Here is a 21,053-nt window from a genome sequence, read left to right on the forward strand (position 1 = left end):
TAGTGAAGGGCAGGCCTTGAAGCCATGTGATTTGAGGATTGGTTGAAGGAATTAGGCTCATTCACTTAGGGAGGGGATATGGAGTGATTGATTTTAAGTGGAAACTCAAACTGTTTCCTCTGTGTCAACTGAAGAAATATTTTGAATCTAGGTAATTATATCACTTGTTGAAAGATTTAGGCCTAAACTCCTGCAAGAATATACTTCATGTTGACAGTGCAATTTATTTATGCACATCCAAATGCCCACAACTAATAGCTTCTAGTACAGGACCGTTCATCAGAGTTACCATAACTGTCCATCTATTTACTTATGGCATTACTGGCATACCAGATATTGAAAAAGGAATGGGCAGGGAGGCAAAATTAGACAGCGCAAGGAAGAAGTTGCTGAGTTATCCAAACCTGTTTGTTTTAAATTTGGGTCCAGTGTGACCACTTCCTCCAGTAATGATTTTCTCTTCAGTCTGCGCAGCTGACAGAGTCTCAGAGACCCTGATCTCATATTTAAGTCCCTAAGCAAAGGACCAAGAAATGCTTGAACTGCTGACTTGCTTCAGTTCCAGTGAATGAATTTTCCACCTGGGAAATCCCTAAGGCATACGCTTTAGTTTTTGCCTTCACACTTGTCTCTAGGGCAGTGAATGCTGCCAAGCTAATTTTTAATAAGATATGTCTTGACAGAGGATTCAGAAGCACCTCGTAGAGGCAGATATAATGTGGCTGTGGACAATCCTGAGCCCCAGCCTGGGCATTCACATATTCCAATGAGGCTCCACACGTCAGGGCCACCCATGGGGTCTCTTAAGGAGCCTGCTAATTGGGGAACAACTAGCCAAGTATAGCCAAGCCAAACCAAGATAACATGGAATGGTTTCTTCAACAACCTATGGAATTAGTTATTACAAATGCCACTTAACTGTAAACAATTCCTAGCCGATGGCAGACTGATGTCAATATGCCTGCAGCACAAAGAAAGGAATATGACAAACAAAATTTAAGTCAGAGGTTTTATATGGTCATTTGTTTTTTACTAAATCCATGGAATCATAAAATGTTTACCTCACAGTTTTCTGGAAGCATTTATTAATCCCCACTCCCAATTAAATGCCAAGGTTCTTGAATCAAAAATATATCTTATTTTTCCCCCAATTAAATCTAGAGATAGAATGATGTACTAATTAGAGAGTCAGCCGCAGAGTCAGAAAGATGTGCATTTATGTTCTGCAATTCACATATTTTTTATTTTAAAAAATTTTTCTTTTTTATATTCCTTTAAAAAATTTCTGAATTCCAAATCTCTGCCTTTCCCACCTATTGAGAAGGCATACAATATGATTTCAATTTTACACCTTCACACAATTCTTAAGCTGGAAAGGAACTCATTCGTTTTATAAGTAAGGAAACTGAGACCCCAGAGGGTAAGCAATTTGCCCAGAGTCATAGACATAATAATGCTCAGAAGCAGGATTTGGGTTTAGATCATCTGACTTGAATCAATGTACTTTCTTTTTTTTTTTTTGAAGGGGGAAGGCAAGGCAGTTGGGGTTAAGTGACTTGCCCAAGGTCGCATAGTAAGTGTGTCAAGTGTCTGAGGCTGGATTTGAACTCGGGTCCTCCAGACTCTAGGGCCAGTGTTTTATTTACAGTGTACTTTCTACTGTACCACACTGCCTCATAAACTGGTCACATGCCCTGGAGCAAGTTACTTAACCTCTCAGTGTCCAGGTAACCATCTAAGACTATAAATGGCAGACTAGTTGCATTAATCAAGGTGATTTCCTCATCAGGAGTTCCATACATGAAAAAAATCATAGATCTGGACCAAATATGTGCATATAGAAGCTGCTGACTTTGGTAAATGGTTCAGTAGAGTGTTGGATTTGGAGTCAGGAAGACCTGATTTTCAATACTGCCTCAGACATTTACCAACTGCATGACCATGCACAAGTCACTTAACCCCTGTCTACTTCAGTTCTCTCTTTTATTATTCATTTGTATTCAGTCGTGTCTGACTCTCCATGACACTATTTGAGGATTTCTTGGCAAAGAGACTGGAATGGTTTGCCATTTCCTTCTCCAGCTCATTTTACAGATGAGAAAACTGAGGCAAACAGGGTTACATAGCTTGCCCAGGGTCACACAATTAGTAAGTTCCTGAGGCCAGATTTGAACTCAGGCCTTCCTGAATCCAGGCTGCAGGTTCTATCTACTCTTTCACCCAGCTGCCCTTTCTCCTCTAAATAGGATTAATTCCTCATATGTTCCTCATAGGATTGTTGTGAGGATCAAAGGAGATTACATATGCGAAATGTTTTTCAAAACTTAAATCAGTATATAAATGAATGCATAGTTTAAAGTTGCAAAAGGTTTAGCATATAGTATCCCATTGGTTCCACTAATTCACTAATTTGATGTACTACTTATATAATATATTTTGCTTTTATTAGAGAAATCCCACTGTAGTTGTATGATAGTCTGGTGGTTCCATGGATATAGCACTGGCCTTGGAATCAGGAGGACTTATCTTCCTGAGCTTGAATCCAGCCTCAGAGATTTACTAGCTGTGTGACCCTGGAAAGTCACTTAACCCTGTTTACCTCAGTTTCCTCATCTGTAAAAGTGAGCTGGAAAAGGAAATGGCAAAGTACCCCAGTATCTTTGCCAAGAAAATCACAAATATATTCATGGAGAGTTGGATACAACTGAAAACAATCCAACAATAACCACAGTTATACATTTTATGAAAGGAAGTTCATTTCAAGTCAACTAAACCAATATTTATTAAGACCCAACCATGGAGGGTCTGAAAGGGAAAGGCAAAGTGAATCAGTCCACTAGCATCTATTGCTATCTATCTGTTACGTACCAAGCAAAGTGCTAAGGCAAGGGAATGGTTTTAAGCAAAACAAACTCAAATGTTGGAGGGAGGAACATGAAGGGAGGATTAAAAAGAAAATAAGAAAGAGTAAAAAGCTGGGATCTAGGCAGAGAAGGAGAAAAGAAGGACTATAGCCTCGCGGAAGCATTCTGCAGCTGTGGCGGAATGGATAAAAGACCGGCTCTATGATCGCGGGCAGAGCACTTTAACCTCTTTCATGCTCACTTTTAAATTTAAGCCAGCACACCACCACCAAGGATTCTTGTTTGCTTTTACTTCGTTCCCCCTTTCTACCGCCTTCCTTTCTATTTCATTTCTTCACTGTCTTCTGTCTGCATAGTATAGTACCAGGATAGGAAACTTGCAGCTTCAAGACCATATGTGGCCCCCAGGTTCTCAAGGATGACTTTTGAAGGAACCTTGGACCTGGGGTTCCCCACCCTTAGTATAGAACCTTTGACTTCAATTACCCTTTAATCTTCTCTACCTTTTCTATTTTGAAGATCATTCTTATTGATAGTGAAAATTGGGAGCCAAATAGGGGAAGTTCAGTTTTTCCTGTCATCTGTTGCCACCACACCATCTGCTCTGATCAAACATGTTCCTTGTTACTTTTAATTGGAGCTGGGTTTTTTGAAAATTCTTAGGCTTTTTTCTCAAGCCTCATCTCATTCTAGGTTTCAGCCTTCCTAATCATATGGGTCCTAGCCCCATTTGTGGTTTCCCCCTTCTACCATTTGTACACATCCTTTTAATATTAGAATAAGTTTTCTTTGGTAAGAGCCCTGAACATTTCTTAGCTATCTGATCTTAGGCAAACCCTTCAGCTTCTTAGTACCTCAACATCTTCATCTGTAAAATGAGAATAAATGAGATTTGCCATGTGATATCATGTGATATCATGCATACGAGGGTCTCCTATGCAGTTCTGTCAGTCTTCTGATGCCCGCCTTTTTTCTTACAATTATATCATCAGAATTTTGTTTCCCTCTTAAGCTGTCTTCTCTTTCCATGTCTCTAGCCACAGGACCAAACTTTTTACTTCTCTTTTCCTAAGTTCTGTAGCTCATATCATATCATAACTAGCCTTTTATCCTCTACTCTACCAAGCTTGAAAATATATATCCTCTAATTTTATGCCTTTTAGTCTAGTTTGGGAGTTGGGAAGGTTAGTCCATAGTCTCTTCCTGCTAAATGACCCTCTTGGCTTCTTAGAGAGGGGGAAACAGGGGAAGTCTGCATAAGGTTGTTGGAGCTCTAGTCACAAGAGATGCTAAGAATAGACCATGAACCTTGATCAATGACTTGATCTGGAAATTAGATTGACAGATTATTTTCTAATAGACTTTTCCACTCATAAAAACTTTCCTGATGAGTACAGGTTGAGTTGCCTTCTCTTCCCCTCCTCCTGACCTTAATATAACACCTGGATTCCCACTGCACACACCCCAAGACTCACAGACATGTATTTGGTTTCCTAGAATGTTATCTCTCTTGATGCTAGTCTTTTAATGAGTACTTCTACCATAACTACATTGATTGGCCATCCCGGAAAGCATCACTATGTTACATTATTTCTATCCTCACTTATGAAATTTCCAACAGAAAAGTGTACCACTGGAATGCATGCTATTTGTTAATAGAGATTTTCACTAACAGGAATCTGAGTGTGCTGCTCGGCTTCCTGTTCCGTGACTGGGTGCCCAAACTCCCTTTAGCTGTGAAGACAGAAGAGAAAAAACAAAAGGTGAAAAAGAAAAATCACCCTAAGCTGTTATTCCTGTCTGTACATGCCTTCTTCCAAACCTGTGGTTTTGCTCTTTCCTGTAAGGACGTGGTTGCCTGAAAGACTAACCTTGACTCAATTCCTATATACAACAATTAATTAACTGTACACTAAGTACAAGAAACCAAGCTAACAAGCATTTGCTATGTGCCAGGCACCGTGATGTGTGCTGGCGATCCAAAGAGAGTCAAAAAACAGTACCTGCCATCCTAGAACTGACGTTCTAATGGGGAGACAACATGTAAGCAACTAAGTTAATATGAAGTTTATACGAAGTAGGAGGAAAGTAAGTAATCGCAGGGAAAGGCACTAGCAATCAGGAGGATTTGAGCTGATTCTTGAAGAAAATTAAAAGCTGAAGTCTGGGGACCAGGGAAGGACAGAGTATTCCAAGCATGAAAGCAAATCAGTGCAAAGGCATAGACCTAGGAGATTGAGTGCGACATACAAGAAACATCAAATAGGCCGGTTTCTCTGGATCATAGAGCGAAATGTAAAAGAAGATTGGGAAGATGGGAATGGGCCGGTTGAGGAGCTTTAAATGCCAAACAGAAGAGTTGACACTTGATCCTGAGTTAAGATGAGGCACTTGATCATTGAACATTGATATCATTGAACAAAGAGTTAACATGGTCAGATCAAACCTTAGAAAAATGATCATAGTATCTGAGTAGAGGATGTATCAGAGAGGGGGGATACTTAATGTAGGGTGACCAATCAAAAGGCTCCTTTAGTAGTCCAGGAAGAAGTCCCTAGGATTCTATACCAGGGTGGTGGCCCTATGGGTGGAAAGAAAGGGGGCATATGGATGAGATATTGTGAAGTTAGAAATGAAAACCTTTGGCAGAAGATTGGATATGGGAGGTGAGTGAGAGTGAGAAGTTAAGGATGAAACAGAAGCCGAGAGCTTGAGTAACTGAGGGGATATTGGTGCCCTCCACAGTAATGAGAAAGTTGAGAAGAGTGCCGATACTGTTAAGATGCTCTGCTCTCTCCCCTCCATGGTCGATTCACTCTGGCTCTACCACTTGTTAGGTAACCAGACCTTTAGCATACAATGAAATTTTAAGTTCTTGTAATTCTTTAAGCCAATGCTGGTGGAAAAAAAAATACTTCTTACAAATATTATGCCTAAAAGTCATGTTTTTTTTCTATATGAATAATTTTAAAGATTTTTGAATTTTGTGATTTCTTACAGACTTCTAATGATATTAATGACACTTTAAATTTATATAGTGCTTTATGATTTACAAAGCTCTCTCCCAACAACCAGGTGAAGGAGATAATGTAATATTATTCTAATTTTACACATGAGGAAATTGAGGCTCAGTGAGGTTCAATGTCTTTCCCATCGTCACACTGCTAGCCAATAAGTGTCAGAATCAGTTTTAAGCTCGTGTCCTTTTTGGTTCTATATTCAGTCTCCCCCTTGTAGCAGCAAGCACCCCAAGCGCGTCCTCAGGGTTTGCAGCTACCATAGGTTCTTGGATCTGCTTTGTTGAAAGAAAGCAACTCAAAATGGGTTAACAAGCTTACTTTAATCAGTCAGACATATATCGTTTACCTTGTTCAGGAGAAAAGGTCAGCACCCTGAACCTCAAAGTATACAGGCAGAATTATCAAGACAGAAACATCAAGTAGACAGATTTCCAAACTGTCCAACCATTACATCCATACCCAGTCAACATCTGGGTTTCCACATTCTGGGTTTTTCAAAGCCGGGGGACTCTCAACAACGGCTTCCCAGAATTCAGATCAAATCACAGAACACTTCTCAAAGTGAGTCCCCAAAACAAAGCCACACATCAGGGCTTATATAGCCTTCTCCTGGCTCAGAGAATGTAACAACCTTATTGACTCACTGGCCAATCAAGAAGTATCTACTGAAAAACAAGCCTCCCCCACCCCAGGCTTCAGGTGCACATTAGCCTAGGGGCAGGGAAGATCTTTAAAATTTACATTCTTATTACACCCCTTCTTCTCCCTCTCCCAAGATACTTCACCCTGCTTCTCCAAGCAAATGGAATAAACAATCTATACAAAGGCATGGAAGGGTTAGAGCAAAGAAAATAATCTGGAAACAGCTAGTCATCCATTTTGCCCAGACTATGAAGCCAAAATAAGGTCTGAAAAGTAGTTTGGAGCTGGGTTATTGTAAAGCCAATCATGAGAAACTCTCCTGAGGACCGCTGCTGTGAATAACTTTAAGGATCTAATCACATAGTCTAGTGGTATAACTATAGTATATAACATAGTATAACTAGAGGTGGGTTTTCAATTATCCTTATGGAGTAGCAGAAAGTACAAACACCATTTACCCCTAGGTAAGTGCCAATCTCATCAGTCAATGCAGAGGACCAAGTGAGGTCCTCTCTCATCTTAAGTGGAAGCTGACTTCCAGACCCCAGGGCTCCTCTTCCACACTCCAGCTCTTGTCTGGACTCACACGTAGGCAGCTCTCCACTCCAGTTCTGTATCTCAGTTTACCGCTCCACTCCGAACTCTTCAAAGTTTCTGTTTCTAGGAAGACAAAGCTTAACAGAGCTACAACAATATTTACACACATTGCTGGCACTATCATCTCAATTCACTTTCTGTCTGACAAAGTAACGCAAACCAACAGACAAAGCTTCTGTCTGAGAAGTCAAACACAAGTCAGCAGTAAAGTCCTCTTTTAAGGCTTCTGGTAACGTCAGAATGCTTCATTCTGACAAAATAATATCAACACAGACAGAACAGACAGATGGAGTGCTGGACATCACAAACATCCTCCCTCTAAGCTCTGCTTGGTCCCAGCTCATGCCTAAGCTTTTATCTGCTCTTCTCCTTCCAGTTCCACCCTTCCTGATGTGCTCTATAGGCAACCTCCTCCCACCGTGGGCTCCATGTGGGGCTATTAAGGGCAGGGAAGGTCTCCAAGCTCCTTAGGCCTATTAAGGGCAACACAATGTATACTGTTTCCAACAAAGACTGGACACAACCAAAGGTGAGACTCAAAGGTACTTGAATAGCTGAAACAAGCAGCAAAGTACTACTTTGTTTGCCATTACATTTATGCATTGGTAAGAGATTGGATTAGAATCAGTGCTTTTTCAACCATGGGTCACAATTTCATATAGTTTAAAAAGTGCCAAAGGGGTCACAAGTGGAAAAAATTTTAAAAGTTATGGACTAGGCAACCTCTAAGGTACCTGCCAGCTCTGAGATTATAAACCTATGAAAAAGTTAAGGCAAAAAGAACTTCTCAGTTTCTCTTAACTCCACCAACCTGAACCATAGTCCTAAAAAAGAGTTAAAAAGGAAAATCAATAAAGTGATTTATGACATTTAGTCCAATGTTTTCTTCCTAAAGATGGGGTAGAGAACATTATTAGGAAGATAAAATATTTGTGGTGTTTCACAATGTTTTCTGAAAGGGAATCAGGGGATTGCTGTTTTCCAGATTTAAGACAAAAAAACTTGTAAAAACTGATAGGCCATCCAAGGAAACATTGTGTGCCAGTGATCCCCATAATTAAGTAGAATGAGATGTTCTTATGCAAGTTTGTCATCCAAAATTGTTGAAAAAAAAAACTGAACTTTATGGATACTGTTATCAATACCTATCTTATATGTAACTGAATCTGAGAGATTTTTGAACTCTTGACTTCCTGTTTATTTTTTTTTGCCAATACTTGTGTTTAAAAAACATAATCTTTTGATTTGATTCCATCAAAACCCATTAAGTCTGTAGTAACCCGTATTGAAAAGTAAAATTTGCCATGTGTCCTTTCTTTTTAAAGAATGCCTAAATTGGGAAGAAAAGTATTAAGAAATAATGAAGACATAAGTGACTGAAATATTTGTTTAAGGAGTGCCAAGAAAGTAATATTGTGAACTTTTGAGTCATAAAGTTATTTCTGGAGCTGTCAGCAAATTGCAAATATATAGTATTATTGGACAGGAGTTAGCTAATTGTGACTTTGTGCTGGCATCTCTCTCCAGAGGCATGATATTATTTTGTTTCTTATTCATCTATCTTTTCTCTCCCTTCAAAAAAAAAAAAAGAGAGACTAGATATGTAAAAGGTAGCTTTTATATATCTCTAGAAGCCATTTACAGATATCTAAAAGATGGCCTTTGGCCCCTCCTTTTATATTCTCCAATTAAAAATCTTTTGTAGGGGCGGCTAGGTAGCACAGTGAATAGAGTGCTGGCCCTGGAGCAAAGAGGACCTGAGTTTGGATCCAGCCCCACACACTTAACACTTACTAGCTGTGTAACCTTGGGCAAGTTCTTAACCCCAATTGCCCTGCCTTCCCCCCTCCAAAAAAAAAACACAAGAAAAATCTATTGTAAGGATTTCCAAGGCTGTCTTTGGGGCAGTAGAGAGGGAAAGCCAGATCTGCAGATCTATCAGTCCTTGGAACTCCCTGTACCAGTGCAGGGAATTTATCATCTTAGAAGAGCTGTCTAGAGAGACTAGTTGCCTTCCAAAGGGTTAGAGAGGCAGCATGAATGGGACTAAACCCCACTTTTTCCTTGGCTTTGGGGTAATTTCTCTGTTTACTAGCACTTGCTGCATCTCTTAAGGCCATCTCTAAGCGATGCAAATTTGCTTTCTTCTATGCCCTTAACTCAATTAGCTGTTTTATAAACTTATTCACACCAATGTGTGCATAAGTAATAAAGCTTTGTTTGTTACTTTTCTTGGATGTTTTCTTACTTTTCTTGCATTTTTAAAAAGAGGCCTAACAACCTGGTAGAAAGAATTTCTAATGGTACAATTTCAGGCCTAATGAGAATGTCTAGGGGTGCGTCAACTTTTGGAATGCCTCTGTTCACCACAATGTTGGTCTATTTCATCTATGATCTGCAGCTCAGATTCCTGATTGTGAGCTATTGGTCAGATCTATAGGGTAGCATAGTAGAAATAATGATGGATTTGGAGGTTGATGGCGTAAGCTTGAATTCAGCCTCTGCTGCTTATTATTTCTGTGACTTAGGTGAAGTCAAAGAGTTCCCATGAACATCTCTAGCTAGTGAAATGCTTCCCTACACTCAATTTAGGCAACTCTTCCTCTAACACCTTCCCTGATTTCCTCCCTAACTAAAAATGATCTTCCTTACCTCACTTTTCATTCCTTCTGTTGACCTCTGCTTTATACTATGTATGTGTTTTAGTTTTTTATATTTATCTGGGTGCTTTTCTTATCTCTCTGTGACCAGATTTTAAATTTCTTAAGGACAAGGATGTTGTCTCATTGCATCTTTACACAGAAGATCCTGGGATTTTTTTTTTTTCGCCTTGTCTTATCCCCCACAAAGAAAGACTAGGAAGAGTAATGTCCACAAGGGCACATATGCCTGAGAATGAGGGTGATAACTTTTAGAGAAAGTAAGAAAAGGGAAGATAGAAAAAAGGAAGAGTCAAAGAGATAAGTGGGCAGAAGTACCCAGGCAGAAGATACGTGAAGGTTTTGTTGTATTGGAAAGATGGCACCAAGTGACTAGAGAATTCTCAAGTCATCCTTGCCTTACCTGAGAAAATGGTAGACAGGCTTGAGGAGCCCCATGAGAAATGGTGAAAAAATTGTCCTGACAAAAGAAAAAAAGAAAAAATTTCCCCACCCTCTTCTTACCTCCTGTCTTGAATGAAAAGAGTGCGCTGGGTTAAGACAAGGGTAGAAGAAAAGGTGGTAAGGAGAAATAGGTAAAGAACTACCAATAGAATACTTGTATTTGGATATATACTTGTATATGTAACTAGAGCTTATATCTTTGGAATCAAGGGTTCCTCATTCCAAGTCCTTCCCTAAATCTGTTAAGTTGCAAAGAAAATGGCGGCCTGCTTTGGTAGAAGAGATTCCTCTTCACCCAAAACTTCCTAAACCAGTGAAATCACAGGTCTAGACCCCATCCTTATTCTATCCCCAACATTCTTACTCGATGCTTCTTGAACTGAGTTGAATTTTTGCAGAGAAAAGGCCCTCATTTTCATCTACAATTTTTAAAAGAAATGATTACTCAATATTTTGGAAGAAGGATACCTTTTGTGTTATGCAAAAAGCAAATTGATTGTTCCTTCATGTTGCTTGAAACATGGCAAAGGGCTGGGTTGTGTCAAATGAAGAAAATCTGATATTGGCACCACTTGAGAACTTTAGGAATCATACTTCCAGTAACAGTAGCTGATGCCAGCCAAGATGTGTTCTTAATGGAAAGTGTTCTGCATACTTTTTTTTTAACATGGAGCAAAGTTAGGAAATAATACTTGGTGCCTTTCCAGGGAGGAAATATTATCCACATTAAAAAAAAAAAACAATAACCAGAGCCTAATGACAATTTAACAAGACTTGTGAAACTTTTTGTTCAAACCACAACCTTTTAAAGCTTTGCTTAGTCATAGAGCAGGGGGAAAAAAGATTTCTTAGCTGTTCAGGATTCTGCTCACGCTTCTCTTGTTAGAATTGTACAATGTTTTTCAGGCATAGTCTTCCCCTGTTTTCCATCATTGTCATGATCAGTTTCACAAGCAACAGCCCTGACAACAACATCCCACACTTTTCCAAACCCATTATTACTCTAAACATTTGTGGGGCAGCAAGACCATGAAATTATTGACTCGTCCTAGAAAATCTGTTTTAAGATGAGGAAGTCAGTAGTTAGGTTCTACAGAGGCACTCTTCAAAACAGTTAAGGTTTATATTTCTGTTCCTTATCTGGCTCTTCTGGTCAAGGCTGTATAGAATATGAAGGTGAGTAAGGCTGTTCTTGGAATCTTTTGAATTCCAGCACAGCAACTAGTAGTTACTAAATGCTTGTTGGTTGATTAATTAGGGCATGTTGCCCTCGAGGTCCTTACCATCTGACCGGAGATAAAACATGTACACAGATGATCAGGGATAATAGGAGCATAAATCTGGACCTGGAAAAGACAGTAGCTGTCTTCAGTGCAACCCTCTAATTTTACAAATGAGTAAACTGAGGCCCAGTTTAATGCAAAATGGAACATGATAATGCCAAAGAGAGATAAGAATTTAAGAGAGTTGAGGAGGAAGAGGTTACTTATAGCTGGGAAGAATCAGAGAAAAGTCCCTGGAGAGAGCAAGGGTTGGGCCTCGAAGGAAAGCATTTCAACAGGTAGATATGGAGGATTAATGGGCAGGGGTGGAGAGAGTGAAAGAAAATCTAACCTTTGTTTACCATCTTATACTCTGAGATCCAACATGTGAGCTAAAGATGCATTCATAAATCACTTTTAAAATGGATTATTTTTTTCAGGGAGAAACTCTGAAAATAAAGATGGCGTAATCAAATGTGTTTCCCTATCAGCCAAACTCTTTTTTGTTAGTTGTACATTCTCATGCTTGGAAGTTTTTCTGAAGCATTAGCATTGACTTCACTGGATTCAAATTCTAAACAAAGAAATTGGTGAAATAACAATTACAGATTGAAAGTAAAATTTTTAAACTATATTTTGTACCTTCCCTGGTAATTGAAAAATAACAATTATAAACCAAACTTAGTGACAGTGGGGCTAGAATCTACTTTCTTTTTAGTACTTACTTGAAAGAAAGTATAAAAATTCATGAAATTCACAAAGAAATGGAAATCTCCTAATTTGTGACTTTTTAATCAAAATTCAGTGAAGGACAATGTTTTAGAGAAAATAATTTGAGAATTATAATTGGTACATCAAACCCCCAACAGAGTATAACTCCAAAATTGATGGATGAGATCAGATTAATGTCACCCACTGAAATTGAAGGTAATAAAAATCAACATAAAATGGAGATTAATCACCTACTAGGGATTCTGCTTTTGCTGCAGTAACCTGTTTTACATGATTTGGCACTGACTTCATAAATATTGACATGCATTCTTTAAATTTTTATTGATGCATTTTGTTTTTAAGCAGGAAACATTTACTGAATAGTTCCCCTTTGTGAGAAGTCTCTTACAAGACATGAAAACAGTTAAATAAATCTAAGGATTCAGTGATCTCATCTGAAAATACTTGTAACATTTCAAAGTTATAGCATATCCTCACCTCTTTATTAAAAAAATTAACTGAAATCTGTTTTTTTCCACTTCCCTCCCACTCCTTACTCCACTGGAAAAGAAAAGAAAAACATGTTTATTTTAAGAAACATGAATAGTTAAGCAAATGATACTCCCTTGAAGGCTGTATTCAAATATGTGTGTGTGCATACACACATACATACACATATATGTGTCCATATATATTTGAGATATATAGTGTGTGTGTATATATATGTATGTATACATGTATGTTTCATTCTGTACCCTAAGTCTAACACCTCTCTGTTAGGGATAGCATGTTTCACCATTACTCTGTAGTAGTGAATAATCACTGTATTGATCACTGTTCTTTCAGCTTTCAAAATTGTTCGTTTTTACATTGGTGTTGTGTAAATCGTCCTTCTGCCTATTTTTCTATTCCTCTTTTCTTACAACACAATAATACTCCCTCACATTCCTATACCACAACTAATTAAATTGATGGACATTCCCTTAATTTCCAGTTTTTTTACCATCACACAAAAAAAGAACCACATAAATACTTTTGTACATTACGGACTTCTTTTTCTTCTCTCTTTGATCTCTTTCGGGTAAAAGTCTAGCAGTGGAACAAATGGATCAGAGAACATAGCTGGGTCAAAGGATATATACCATTTAGTAACTTTTTTAGTATAATTCCAGATTACTTTATGTAATGGTTGTACCCTTTCACAAGTCTACCAGCATTGCATCAATATGCTTGTTTTCCCATAGCCTTTCCAACATTTATCATTTTTTTCTTATCTTTGCCATTTGGAAGGGTAGGAGATGGAATGTCAGAATTGCTTTAATTTGCATTTCTCTAATTAGTAGTGATTTGGAGCATTTTTTCATCTGACTATATATAGCCTGTTTTTTTTCCATTGAGAACTGTCTGTTCATATCTTTAGATAATTTATCTATTTAGGAAGTGGCTATTTTTCTTATAGATTTGAGTCAATTCTTTATGTTGAAGCAATTGGATGGTATAATGGTGGTTAAAGTGCTATGCCTGGAATCAGGAAGGCCTAAATTCAAATCCAGCCTCATCCATTTACTAGCTGTGTGACCTTGGATAAGTCGTTTAACCCCTATTTGCATCAGTTTCCTCATCTAAAAAATTAAGATAATAATAATACTTACCATCCAGGTTTATTGTGATAATTGAATGAGATAATGTGTGTAAAGGACTTAGTTGGGCACATAGTTGTCATATAAATGATTTTGATTATATCTTGGAAATAAGATCTGTATCAGAAAAACTTGCTGCAAAGTTTTAATTCTCCTTCATAAAATTGCATTTGCTATATTGGACCTTTGCCAAATAACTCGTTTTCCCAAATCTTGCCTTCATTAAAGTTCATAGGTTTTCAATAGAATTTAAATCAAGTGTGTTCCTAGGCTGCTGAATCAGTTTTGCCTTCATCTTATGGATATATTTCTCAGCCTCTTGTGAAATGTGGTCCAGTACAAGGTCATGTTACAGTATTTCATTTCCATTTGGGAATTTCTGCAATTGTGGAGTAATTTTGCTTCTTGGCATGTCAATATGCTAATAAGAATTTGTCATTTCTTCAGTGGGGAAAAGACTTTCAAGACTACTTGAAATAAAAATCCTCAAAACATTTCTTGGTGAATGTTTTAAAATCTGATGAAGATGTCCAGAATTTAAAGTCTCACCTGTGTTTTTCTGACAAGAAGTGGAGTGTTAGGGAAAAAAATGGGTTCCATCAGTAAAAATGACCTTTTTCCAATCTCCAATACTGCAGCCATTTTAACAATCGGTCTTGTTGCTGTTCTTCGGACTTCAAGAAGTCTATGCCACACTGTAGGGAAAGCATAAACAACCCTTCCACCTACCAGCTGCCTTTGAAGGTCTTTGCTTGTGTTTTTAGAATGAGATAGGCTTTTTACAACAATAGCTTGTCACTTCTTGCTATTATTTTTCATTTTCATATTTTGGTATAACTGGTGTTTGTTCATCATAGACTTGAAAGGTCTTTAAAACACTGACTTTCCCACACCAACAGCCACTGCAATAATTTTATCAGTCAATGAAATGAGCCCTTTAGGAACTATAACTTTTGTACCATTTCTTGGCATATTATCCATTCTCAAAAACCACAGAATTAAGAGATACATATAAGAGAAAATTGAAACACATTATTATGACCCCCAAATCCATAAGCATACAGCTGCCAGAGAACTAAAGACGGGGAAAACAACTCTGTGGATTCATGTGGTCAAGGGCAGTTAGTTGCAGACTAGCATCAATAAAAGCGCAGATGGACTATTGCTATCATAAAATGAAACCACATCAAAATTATTACTCACCCCAAGTAACTTCACACCACTACATGTTCAGACCAGGTTGTAAAAGGTTTTAAAGAGAACTTATATTTGATCCTAGAGGCAATAGTAATTTGGAATTTATTAACTCTATGAGTTACATGATCAGACTTATACTGTAGGAAAATGATCTTTGCTACTACATAGAACCAAAATCTTGTCATGGATTGGGTAAGGGATTGATCTGATATAGGAAGACCAGTTAAGAGGCAACTGCAGTAATATAGGGAGGAGATCAGAAGATTATGGAGGCTGTGTGAATAGGGAAAGAATTCAAGAGATATTTGGGGTAGAAATGGCATTATTAGAATCATTAGATATGTGGAGTAAAGGGGGATGAAGAGGTAAAGATCATGCCAAGAGTATGAATCTAAGTGACTATGAAAGGATTCGCAACAGAAATAGGGAAGTTGGAAAGAGGATTATGTTTGAGATGCCTCTGAAACATGCGGCATAGAGTTGGAGTTGGAAGGAATCTCTGAAACCATCTAATCCAGCCCACTCATTTTGCAATTGAGGAAAGTGAGACAGAATGAAGTTAATAAACTCAGTCACATAGTGTATGTGAGTGGTAGAATTTGAACCCAGATCTTTTGATTCCAGGCATATGCTAGTAGAGCTTAGGAGAGAGAATAGTTCGGGGGCATGCATTTGCTAGGTCTCTGAAGATGTGATCATTAGTCCCTGGGGAGTTGAGATCGTGGAGTGATTGTAGAGAAAGCATAGATGAACCAGGGCATAGCTCTGGGAAACACCCATGGTTGAGTTATTATATGAATAATGACAAGCAAAGGAGAATCAGAATGATAAGACAGACAAGTAGAAGGACAACCAAGAGGGAGAGCAGTGTCATGAAAAGTCGTAGAGGGAAAGACACCTGGGAGGAGGAGACAGTAATCATCGTCAAATGGCGTAGAGTTTGAGAAGGTTGAGAAAGGGCCGTTAGACTGACAGTTAAGATATTACTGGTGATTTTGGAGAGAGTTGTTTCTGTTAAATGATGAAATCAGAAATCAGATTGCAAAGGACTGACAAGTGAGGGAGAGGAGATGAAATGAAGGCAATGAGTGTAGAAAGCTTTTCTTTTCTTTTGTACGTAAATTTGGGTGTAGAAAAGGAGACCGACAGGTGCAGAGAAAGAGGAGAGAGAGAGATTAATTGGTTTCATTTAGATATCATCTCTCTATGTCCTGGTAGGGAGAGGTTTTTTTTGTTTGTTTCATTTTGTTTTAGCTTTTGGTTATTTGGTTTGTTTTTTTCTTTTAAGTATAAGGAAAACTTGAAAATGATTGTAGGCAAAAGAAACCAGTAGATGGAGACTGAAGATCAGCGTGAGGGAGGAATAAAAATGGGGAAAAAGATAAAAAAAAGGGGGGGGGGAGAGTTGGAGGAAATGAAATCAATGAATGGCCCTTGATGAGAAGAGCCAACTCATTCTTTAATTAGAGATTAGAGTAAAGGTGGGGATGGAATTGATTAATTAGTATGGTAACCAGGACACACTCAACCATTTCTTCTTTAGACTAAACAGAATCCAATTTCTTTTAACCTTTCTTCCTGGAACCAATTTCCATCCATTTGATTACTTCTGTTTCTCTGCAATGGGCTCGCATTTGAAGACAGAAACCACTTTTTGCTAGCTTTAATTTGCTAGTGTTTAGCACATTGCATGTAATATAGTAGGTGCTTAAAAAAATCAAGTGTGGGGGTGGCCAGGTGGTGCAATGAGTAAGAGCACTGGCCCCAGAGTTGGGATAACCTGGGATTGAATTTGGGCTCAGATACTTAGCACCACATCCAGAAATAACTGGCCATGTAACCTTGAGCAAGTTACTTAACCCCAATTGCTTTAAAAAAAAAAAAGTGAAGTGTTATGATGACACAATGCCTGGTGTATATTAAGTGCTTAATAAGTGGTCTATCTATTTGTCTACCTACCTATATAATCTATCTGGAACAACTAGAGGCAATGGATATGACTTCTTTAAGTAACTTCATACTGTCTTGCCAGAGTTTCTTAATTGGAATATCATTGTTCTTACTGCAACTTACAAGTTCTTACTGCTGGACAGAATCCATAATCCTCTTTTGTCCCTGTACTACTTGAGGCTACTTGAGACTTACTTACAAATGATCGTGGAGGACCAAAAACTGGCGGTTTGTTTCCTCCCCTCTAGTGGTAACAAGACAGCCCCTATAAAGTTGAAAAGCTTTTGCTCCTCCATTTTTTTTTATTGTGTATCTTTACTAAGACAGTTTATTAACGTCCTTTACAACGTGGTACCCATAACTGAGCACAGTCCTCCAGATGGGATCTGAGCAGGGCAGAGTGCATTGAGATGATCAGTTTATTACTGAAGATTATGTTTCTCAGGGTACCCTAAGACTGCATCAGCTTTTTTGGTTGTCTTATCACATGGTTGAGTCGTATGGAACTTGGAGCTATCCTCTAAAACACCTTGATTTTTTTTTTCAGACAAACTACTGTCTAGCCATACCTCTCCATTTTACACTGAGCTTAATGTTTTTTTAATCCCAAATGGAAGACTTAATATTTATCTCAAATGTGAGGGCACAGGGAAGAGAGAATGGGGCTTGGAATGAGGAAGATTCATCTTCATGAGTTTAAATCAGGCCCCAGATACTTACTAACTGTGTGACCCTGGACAAGTCACTTAACCCTGTTTGCTTCAGTTTCCCCATCTGTAAAATGACCTGGAGAAGAAAATGGCAAACCACTTCAGTATCTTTGCCAAGAAAACCCCACGTGGGGTCATGAGGAGTGGGATACCACTGAAAATAATTGAACAATAACAAAGCTGTTATTTGGATAAAATGAAATAATATATATAAAATGCTTTACAAACCTTAAGATGGTTTACAGATATTGGCTATAGTTATTATTTGTGACCCAACATCTAACACAGCTCCTGGTACATAGTAAGACCTTTAATAAATGTTTGTGAATCATTTGCTTGCTTGGATTGTATTTTTTTTTCATTGACAGGGTCTGCTTTTATCATTATTTTTTTTTCAGTTCTGTTTTAACAACTTGCTAAGCTTCAAATAAAATACTAGACACCACTATAAAAGACATGTTCCTTGCTTCTTATCTCACAGCTTGCCCATCAGGAACATATAAACCTGAAGGCTCACCAGGAGGAATCAGCACTTGTATACCATGTCCTGATGAAAACCACACATCCCCACCTGGAAGTACTTCCCCAGAAGACTGTGTCTGCAAGGAAGGGTATCGGGCAACAGGTCACACATGTGAAGGTTAGTTCAGCACACTAAAATAAAATTAGTTAAACAAAAAATGTACAAATTTTGCTTTTCTCATGGGGGAAAAAATCCATTTTTTTCCATCTTTGGGTCATGACTTGTACTTATTTATGCATAATTCTCTTTGACTTCTGGGTAGGGAGTATTGGGGAGTAAGAGGATCTGGGAGTCTATAGGGCTTTCTTCAACAGAGGCAGAATTATCAATGTAACCTGGGACAAATATTGAAATGATGATAAGGAGAAAAGGCTGTAATGCCAAACCAGTATGAGCTCACATTCGACTGATTCCATATCAGTGATATTCAAAGTTTGGTTCATTAATTTTCTCATCCTCTAGATTAGAATTTAAATTGAGGTTCAAATCATCATAATTGTTTATATAGATTTTTTTTCTAAGCACTTTGCTTGTATGTAACAGCCCTGTGATTTGGTAATTAAGATTATCCTCCCCATTTTAAAAAGGAGAAAATGGCTAGCAATTTTAAGTGGCTTTCCTAAAGCTACACTATTTGCAAGTGTCAGAGATGGGTCTCAGAGCCGGGTCTTCTATTTCTAAATCTAATGCTATGCTTTACTGTGTACATGTGGGCAGGATACTATACAAGACAGTTTTGTGCCAATTCACTATTCTGGCCCATGGGGTCCAACTGAGGCATATTTAGTATTAACTGAATCTTCTGTGGTAGACTTGGCTATTAAGATATAGCCTACAGAAGGATAGATTTAGAATCAGAAGATTTGTGATCAAATCCTTGTTCTGTCCCCATGTGACCTGAAACAAGCCACTTTGCCTTAGTTTGTTTCTCTGTAATATGGAAGAAAAAAAATAGGATGTGTGTGAATTCCAATCAATGGACCAAATTCATTCTGTACTCAATATGGAACTTTGCTATAGTGAACCACTAAGTTTAATCTTTTTTAAAAAATTGTTTTTGTTCAACTTAACCCTTAGTGGTCCACTGCCCTGCCCTGAAACCTCCTGAAAACGGCTACTTTATTCAGAACATCTGCAACAACCACTTTAATGCAGCCTGTGGAATCCGTTGTCACACTGGATTTGAATTGGTGGGAAGCAGCATTCGCCTCTGTCAACCCAGTGGTTTGTGGTCTGGTTCAGAAAGTTTCTGCCGAGGTATGAAAATCACCAAGTAAACTTGCTTATTGATTACTGTTTGCTGTCATTGATTTAAAATACTATACATTTTTTTTTCTTTTTGGAGGGGATAAGGTAGGGCATTGGGATTAAGTGACGTGCCCAAGGTCACACAGCTAGTTTTTGTGTTAAGTGTCTGAGGTCAGATTTGAACTCAGGTCCTCCTGACTCCAGGGCAAGTGCTCTATTCACTGTGCCACCTAGCCACCCCAGCACTATGCAATTCTATCGATTCCTTGGCCTATTGGTTTTTTTTCCAGAAAAACTGCTGTCTGGCCACACTTCTCTATCTTATACTTATGAGGTTGAGTTTTTTACCCTAAGTAGAAGACTTAATATTTATCTCTAATGTAGTATCACAGTAGAAGAGAGAAGGGATAGGAAGTTTTTAATTAGAACAACTGAGTTTGCTTGACAGACTAGGATAAACATTCCCTCTTACATTTTTTCCACCAAGAGGATCTGCATTTTCTTCAAATTTAGGCCAGTCTCATGAGTCTAAGAAGAAAATCTAATTCCAAAAAAGATTATGCCCTGGAAAATATAGGAAAAATGTGCCTAACAGAAATCTTTCTCTGCTGCATTTGCATGTTAAGATACATTCGCATGTAAGATGAATTGAAAGAAACTCCACCTGAAAAAATTAAAGGTTATAGAAAACCAAGGAATAATCTTAAGGATTATAACTTAAGAACTCTGAGAATTACTTGCTGAGAAATACATAAAAGAAAAAGAAAGCATAATTCCTAGAGAGGTTCAGCAGGCTAAAACAGATTTGTAGATTATAATAAAGCTAACTTATTTAAATATATTAAAATTCATGGGTTATATGCAAGTAGTAGTAGAAATATATATTCCTGAACTTTAATAAGTGGAGAGATCAATCTGTCAAAAAAATTTATTAAGCTTCTAATACGTGCCAGATGCTATGGTAAATACTGGTGATGTTTAAAAAAAGGCAAAAGACAGTCCCTTCTCTCAAGGATCTCAGAGTCTAATTAGGGACACAATGAGCAAATAACTATGTACAGACAAGTTATGTACAGGATAAATAGGAAATGAACTCCAAAGAAGGAAGGTGCTAGCATTAAGGAGGATCAGGAAAGGCTCCCTGCAGAAGGCAGGGTTTTTGCTGGGCTTTGAAGGAAGCTCCTTGAGGGCAGGGTCAATCTGCTTCTCTTTTGTCTTTGTATCTCCTGGATCTAGAACAGTGTCTGGCACCTAGTAGGTGCTTATTAAGTGCTCTTTGACTGATTATTGCCCCTTCTATTAAAGACAGGAGGTGTGAGAAAATGGGTTCTCTTTTATTGGTGGAAATGATGCTGTTGATGATGTCAGCAATAGGGCATATCCTTTGCATTGTTTTTCCTTTGGTGCTAAGGTTTAGAGCCATTTGGTCCCCACTCATTCATCTGGTTCTGCTTGTGTGAACTCTGTTAAACACTTGTGAAGTAGCTACCTAAGATTAGGGGGGCAGGCTGGAGCCATGAAACAAAAGGCAATATATCCACATCTTGGGAAATATCTCAGTCTCTATCCCTTTCCTTCTCTCTCT

At 38.2% G+C, this 21,053-nt stretch overlaps 1 protein-coding gene across 1 annotated transcript in view; it reads left to right on the plus strand.

The window, feature by feature from the left end:
- The window catches only part of SVEP1 (sushi, von Willebrand factor type A, EGF and pentraxin domain containing 1), a 355,921-nt gene that overhangs the window by 124,664 nt on the left and 210,204 nt on the right, over nucleotides 1-21,053 (plus strand). Inside the window, exons 4-5 of the mRNA XM_069086632.1 lie at nucleotides 18,179-18,337; nucleotides 19,298-19,477. Coding sequence (XP_068942733.1) covers nucleotides 18,179-18,337; nucleotides 19,298-19,477 — 339 coding nt within the window. The remainder of the gene's footprint in view (nucleotides 1-18,178; nucleotides 18,338-19,297; nucleotides 19,478-21,053) is intronic.

This window comes from Petaurus breviceps, unplaced genomic scaffold, assembly GCF_028583685.1.
Source record: "Petaurus breviceps papuanus isolate PSGF00001 unplaced genomic scaffold, PetGlider_PUasm1.0 118, whole genome shotgun sequence".
NCBI lineage: Eukaryota > Metazoa > Chordata > Mammalia > Diprotodontia > Petauridae > Petaurus > Petaurus breviceps.